The sequence below is a fragment of the Zeus faber genome (genome assembly GCF_960531495.2).
Source record: "Zeus faber genome assembly, chromosome: 8".
NCBI lineage: Eukaryota > Metazoa > Chordata > Actinopteri > Zeiformes > Zeidae > Zeus > Zeus faber.
In genome coordinates, this window is record NC_137195.1 from 16776073 (window position 1) to 16783572 (window position 7500).

A 7500-nucleotide genomic window follows, 5' to 3' on the forward strand; every position below is an offset into this window, starting at 1 on the left:
TCAAACCACGCCACAATGTCAAAAAGGTCCGATTTTGGTCTGGTACTTTCTGGAGCCGAACAGATCCGATAACAGAAATGGCTCCGTAAATGTTATTTTTCTAGCCCGCTAATGTCGGATGATTACACCGAGGCAGTTGAACGCGACCCACCCCAGGCCCAATTGGCCTTCATAAAATGTGGACCCGAACCCTGGGGTGGAGCCTACTACACAGGGGAGCTACACCCCTCACCACCCTCTCTCCCTCCACCACGGCAGGTGTATGACCTGGGCTCCCCGGGGGAGAGCGTGGACAGCGCCCCGGGCTGCGGGCTGACGGACGGGGTGTGCGAGACGGCGGCGGGCCCCTCCTGCGGCGTCCACGCCACCTGCCTGGGCGAGTGGGGCTCCTTCAGCTGCGACTGTCACCCGGGCTACACGGGACACAAGTGTGACCAGGGTGAGTGGACCCTCCCTAACTCACCTCTGAGGAAGTCACACTAATGAACGGTTAGAATTATTTAGAATTGAGTCAGCAGCAAAATAGAATTTCATCAAGAATATAGAAAATAAACAATATAGGAGGTTCAACACACATTGTCCACTCCAATCAGATTCCAGAATCAGAATTTTAAATTCTGATTCTGTTTTCCGGTTGGCCGATTGTTTTATATCGGCAGGATCGTCAACATTGTTCAAAAGTTGAGTGCGGCTTCATTAACTGAAATGTCGACGTTGCGAACCAACACAGAACCGGGGCCAAGGTCCCAGCCAGGTCTGTAAAAAACGGACGCGGGGCCGCACAGTGGCCCAGCCCTGTTCCAGGATCCACTATTACCCTTTCTGAGGGTGCATTCCAGCCAACCGTTCCTCTCCCATTTACCGATCCCAGATGTGTTAGTAGCGCTCTCTATCCCCCCTCCCCAGTGGTTCCGGAGTGGTCTCTGGACCCGGACAGCGTCCTGCGGTACCAGCTGAGGGGAGGAGGCAGCCCGCGGACCACCAGCGCCCAGCTCCTCCTGCGAACACGCTCCTCCTCCGGCACCCTGCTCTCCATGACGTCCCGGGATGCCAGCGAGTACATCGTCCTGGAGGTGGGTCCAGCCTCGCAGACACACACACACACACACACACACACACATACACACACACACACACACTGCATGGTTAAACAATCGCATTTTGGTTCAATTGTATTAAAAATGTTATTTGCTTGATAAGGATTTTTTGTTCAAGATTGTACACATTCTATCCTGTCAACTCCATCATATAAATTGTGACTACTAACTGAGGTTAATTATTGAAACCCTGAAATGTGTTTATGGCTTTTTTTTCCTTCTTGTTTGTTAATCATTTTTGTTTATGTTGTTGTACATCATTCATGGACAATGTTTGTTTTCTACTTGATTTGGTATATATACTATATAATGTAGACAGGCAATGGGCTAATTCCTTCACTCATTCACAAAAGACCCGAATCTGTCTGTCTGTCAGTAGTACGAGAAGTACATCGACCTTTTAATGTCACAAAAGTACCAATACCCTGATATAAAAGAACTCTAGTGCAGCCCTCAGCTTTACCTCTTTGAGCCACTGAGTCTGAGCCACGGAGCTTGGTCGGCTCCTCCAATCATTTGATTCGAGAAACAGGATTTGGATGGAAAATCAGCACTTGAACCTGCGACCGTTTTAGAATTTAGTCCAAAACCCATTTTGGGATGTTTTGGGAATGGTTCGATATCTCTGTTTTAGGACTAGATAAATCACAGCAATTATGGGTGATCTTATACAATATAAATTACAATATTTCGCAATTTCAAATTTAAATCCCCCCTATTGCACGGTATAACAATATACTTTATCAGACAGACATGGTTTTGTACTGATGATAATCCTTGTCGTGCTGTGTAACAGGATTATTGTTACTTTTGCTTATTCACCTGGTTGGTCTATCTTATGTAATGTATTCAGATGACATACATACATTTAGTCTGTTGTGTTGTAGGCATGGACTAAAATAGAAAATCAGAGTCGCATAATCTCTTAATATCTCTCTCTTAATAATTGTAAAATGTCCCTAAAAAATGCTCTTGCAAGATAAAAGGTTTCCAAACAACAGGTACGTTGGTATGTAATGTCAGTGTCTCTCTCTCTCTCAGATCGTGGAGGGCCACCTCTCGGTGAGGGTCAACCTGGGCGACGGGCCCCACGCGCTCCGCCTGCCCGCTCAGCGCATCGACGGCGGCCAGTGGGTGCTGATCAGCCTCCATCGCCACGACAACCAGTTCGGGCTGCGTCTGGAGCAGGGCGGGGGGACGCGGGAGGTCCGGGGCCGGCTGGGGAGCTGGAGGGAGATCGTGGTGCACCCCGCCAGCGTCCTGGTCGGAAACGGGGCCGACCCGGGAGACGAGGCGGCCGACCTCCGGGGTGAGAGCCCCGCGGCCGCTTTAGACCTCCGCCTACACCAACAGGGGCGGAACTCTCGGATTTAAGTGCGTGGAGTTGTGTGTACTGCAGCGAACGTGTGCTGTAGTGCGGAGCGTAGCGAGGATAATGGGATAATTCATCCAAAAAAAAAAAGCGTTACCCTCGGTTCCTCAAAATGTTCCCATGTGGTTCCTATCACATTAGGAATATCTTTGGCTTCCCAAAAGGCTTTCACTGTTACACCCTCCACTCCATGCCGATACACATACCTCTGTGTGAAAATTAGTGAGACACTATGTTAATACAGACTCAATACGCGTAAAATAGAGCCCTAAAAGACTATTTGCGTAATCTCTTTTTACACGTTCCTTTTTTTCTGCGTAAAATGTGTAAACAAAATTACTCGCGATCCCCACGGTCCAATTTCTAGTTGTCTAGTTCTATCGGCGAGAAATTATCAACGACTCTGTGTCATGTATTTATGAAATTTTGAATCACAACTCGGGAGGCGACGATCCTGAAAAGTCTGGAAATACCTGCCGCGAAAAGGTGTTGGAAGAGTTTTTACCTCCAAACTGCTGCTGCCGATCAGGGCTTGACAGCGATGTTTTTTGGGTTTTTTTCATCATCGATTAATTCTTTTGATTTCATGATTCATGTGCACGATTCGTTCGCGCCGTCCAAGACATCGGCTGTGACTCGTGCCGTTATTTTGTCCTCGTATCAGAGGCGTAGGCGCAAAAATCCAATAAGCTTGAAAGAGGCATGAGCACCCACTCCTCTAGTGAGTAAATCAAAGCTCTTCATCAGATCATATAGTGCCTGGCGTGTTTATTGTGTTAACATGTGTTTTCGCGGTAAACATGTCAAGAGTAAAACTGAGGAAGGCCTTGGGTCGGGCGACACTTTGACTCCAATAAATGTGACAAGAACGATGAGATCCGGTGAGGAACTGATGTATCTGCCGGGATGCAGGAATGTCTCGTCCATTAACAATATTACGGTAAGATTTAGAGGGAGATAAGGTTGAGCCTTAAGTCCGAAGCCGTTGGATTCTAAAATGTGGAACAGAGACAGGCATTCATTCATTCATAAGGGTAAAGATGCACATATTGAACATGCATTACCTCATTGATCAACGTCACATATCAAATAAACGTCAAACAATGAACGAAAACTGCAAGATCTCAGCCAAAACCCCTTCCCATCTCTCTTTCTTGTTTATTTTGTTTTTTTTTGTGTATCTGTACTCTCTCTGTGTACAGATACTCCTTGTACCACTCTCTCGGCCCCTTTTCACTGGGTTTCTCTCCCCGTTCCATAGCCCTAGACAAGCCTGCCCCCTAGTGGAGAGTGTGCTTACCTTTTCACTTGGGCGCAACAAAGTCAATCGCCGCAATAAATAAATAAATGTATGATGATAATAATAATAATAATAATAATAATAATAATAATAATAATAATAATAATAATATGATCATTTTATTTTCAAAAGAAACATGCAATCATTTAGATGTTTAATACTTAGAGCGTTAGAGTCTTTCTTACATTACTAATTTTGTACCCATGTGTCATATTTAAGAGACAATTGAGGTTGGGAGGTTTGGAGCAGATTGGTTTGGGTTGGACCGAGTTGTTGCAGCAGTAGAGAGGAAGGTGTCGTGAGGGAGTGAATTTTCCACACTCCAGCTTTAACTGAACTTACAGTATCTCAACTTTCTTTTTTTTTTTTTTGTTCCTTCTGGTCCTGGCAGGGTGTCTGCGGGACGTGCGTCTGAACGGCCACAGCCTCCCTCTGGATGGACAGAGCACCGAGTTCGTCACGGTGCTGGAGAGACGAGCCGTGAGCCCCGGCTGCTCCTCGGACGCCTGCAGCGCCCGGCCCTGCAGGAGCCCCCTGTTCTGCGTGGACCTGTGGAGGAAGCACCAGTGCAGGTACACACACACGCACACGCACACGCACACGCACGCACACGCACACACACACACACACACACACGCACATACACACAGACACACACACACACACACACACACACACACACACACACACACACACACACACACACTGTCACCAGAGAGGCTGACAAATGTAGTCCAGAAGTTGCATCAGAAAAGGCTCTGTCGCCCTCTCGTGGCTGAAAATGATGTACATTTTATCAATAAAATAAATGAAATATAGAAAACTAATTGGTTTGTGGTGTATTGGCAATTTTTCTACTTTATATTTATTTGTTGTTTGTTATTGCCTATTGTTTGTGATCTGCTGTAACAACGCAAATTCCCTTTGGGGATGATTAAAGAATCTATCTATCTACATGTTGATTTAAAGGCAACTTTACACCTATTTTACAAACGCTCACACACCTCTCACACACGCTCACACTGTGTTGCTCTGCTGCCCCCCTGTGGTGCTCAGGTGTCCTGGCGGTCAGGTGACGGTGACGGACGACGCCTCGGGCCAGCAGCGCTGCGTTGCATCGCCATGCCGACCATCGTCGTGTCGCAACGGCGGCGTCTGCCAGCCGATTTCCCCCGACAGCTACCGTTGCCGCTGCCAGGACGGGTTCAGGGGTCAGCACTGCGAGCTTGGCCAGGTCAAAGGTCACCGGCTGGCGGCACTCAGCCCCAGCTCCATCTTGGCCATTAGCATGTGTCTGCTGGTGTTTTTCGGTAAGAATCAGACCCCCCCCCCCCCCCCAAAAAAAATCACATTTTTATTATACATGAGTAATTCAAGGATGTACTGCATATAATCATGTATACTCACGCACACATTTATTTAAAAATAAAAGCACTGCATCGTAAGGTACACTTACAAAAATATATAGAGAGGGATTTTTTAAGAATATACACCCATGGTCCATTTGAAGTGTACCGTTGAGGGATCCATACGGACCCCACCGGTTGGGAAGCTGGTCTAATGCATATTTCAATCTTTATCTCAGTTCATTTGTGTGTATATTGCTCTGACTTTATTTATGCGTGTGTGTGTGTGTGTGTGTGTGTGTGTGTGTGTGCGCGCGCATGCGCGTGTGTGTGTGTGTGCGTGTACAGCTGTGCTGGTGGCGGTGACCGTCTGGAACCAGAAGGGCAGTCGAAATAAGTTCCGTAAGAGAGGAGTTTACCACATTCCCGCCGAACACGCCAGCTGGGAAGACATTCGAGAAAACATCCTCAACTATAACGAGGAGGGAGGAGGAGAGCAGGACCAGGTACACACACACACACACACACACACACACACACACACACAAACACAGGATCACAAGCTTCCTCAATGAATCACTTTCAGTCATCATTTCGCTTGTTTCAAATTATTATTCATCAGCTTCCCCGAGCAATTCTCAAAATCATTCTCAAAATAGTCATAATAATAGTTTAGGTAAAGACTTGATTTGACACACATTTATATGTGTCAGGTATTTAGATGTCTCCAATGGAAAACAATCCACAGATGACAGACCACAAAGCAACGGTCTGTCTATCCAGATTTGGTAAAAAAAAAAAAAAAAAAAAAAAAACGTTTTATAAAGAGAATAAATTTGAATGCAACTTGCTAAAGATGTATTCTTCAAGTTACCAGTAGGTGGCACTACTTTGGTTCGAGGATCCAAAAGATTGAACCGTTGAACCACGTGCACAACCGCAAACAGAATTCAGCACATGCAATCATCCATGTCATTTTTTCCCCCTTTCCTTAATAACTCGAGCGGTGCTGTGAGCGCCCCCTGTCTCGGTTAAAAACACCCCAAAACCCTCTCGTCTGACCTTCCAGAACGCCTACGACATCACGGAGCTGAAGCGCCCGCTGTGCTCCAGTCTGTCCCAGTCGTCGTCCTGCACCACGGCCCCGCTCATCAAGTCGTCGCAGGGCTCCCAGGAGGAGGTGCACCCGTCCGGCTCCTCCTGCAGCTCGGGGGCGCCCTACCTCAGCATCCCCCACTACCACCACCACAACCACCAGCAGCACCACCACGGTAACCACCACCACCCCGGCGGCAGCTACGCTAGCGATGCCAACGACGCCAACGACGGCAGCTACGCCGGCAGGCCACGCCACACCAGCCACGGCGCTCACGCGGGCGGCGGCGAGGAGCCGAGCGAGGCCCGGGGCTACGGCGCCGGCGCCCCGGCCTCGCGGTCCCACGTCGACTTCAAGAGCTACGTGGCGCGCATCGTGTGGGAGGCAGACAACGACGGCGACGCCTTCCCGCCGGACTCCTACCACGTGTGGTGCGTGGAGGGGTCGGGGTCGGCGGCGGGAAGCCTCAGCTCGCTGGGCTCGGCCGCGTCCTGCGGACACCGCCCTGGCCGCGAGGGAGAGGAGGCCGCCGCCGAGGAGACGGAGGAGGAAGGGGGAATCGGTTACGACCGGCTGTCGCGCTGGGGCCCCAAGTTCCAGGCCCTCAGCGAGATGTACGACCGGCCCCAGCTGGCCCTCACGTACAGAGACGCGCTCGACTACATACAGAGGAGCCACAGCCAGGACCTGCTGCCTCAGACGCATTAGGGGGCTCCCGAAATATCCCCCAGCACGCTTGCAGAGACACGGATTCACACCCAACTGACCTTCTCCCCCACTGCTGCTGCCGCTAGCATTCAGCCCTTAATGAGGTCCGATGTAGCCCAGCGGGTCCATCGTGGAGCCGTCGCTTTGCAAGAGGAAAGATTCCGGTTCTACCTGGGGCCATCAAGGAAACCTGGTGTTTGGGGAAAACGAAGAGTCTGCGAAATGTGGATTCCAGCCCCTTTAATAGATTGACTTACCCTGTCGGCTCACAACAGGGCGGGTGTCACGCGTTTTAACCAAACAAAGTTTGATAAGATGAGGGACCGCGGGGGCAGCAGGGACACTTTGGAGGATTGGGGTTTTGGAATGCGGCCTTTCATTCTGCGGTAACATGTGAAGCGAGTCTGTTTTGTACAGAGTTCATGTTCCAGCTTTGTATTGTGGGAGGGTCTAACACGCATAATGATATGAAATATAAATATTTATTATGTTTTGCTGGATCCTATAAACCAATTCCGTGTACTATATTTATTTGGATTATCTGGCAGTTTTTTTGAAAAAAAAATTAAAAAACAAACTTT

At 48.8% G+C, this 7500-nt stretch overlaps 1 protein-coding gene across 1 annotated transcript in view; it reads left to right on the plus strand.

The window, feature by feature from the left end:
* The window catches only part of LOC307233460 (neural-cadherin), a gene marked incomplete at both ends in the record, with an annotated part of 102392 nt that extends 95473 nt beyond the window's left edge, over nt 1-6919 (plus strand). The window contains 7 exons of the mRNA XM_080004796.1: nt 259-439; nt 907-1073; nt 2139-2406; nt 4161-4341; nt 4826-5079; nt 5464-5621; nt 6185-6919. Of these exons, the coding sequence (XP_079860922.1) occupies nt 259-439; nt 907-1073; nt 2139-2406; nt 4161-4341; nt 4826-5079; nt 5464-5621; nt 6185-6919 (1944 nt within the window). The remainder of the gene's footprint in view (nt 1-258; nt 440-906; nt 1074-2138; nt 2407-4160; nt 4342-4825; nt 5080-5463; nt 5622-6184) is intronic.
* Between the last annotated feature and the right edge of the window lie 581 nt (nt 6920-7500).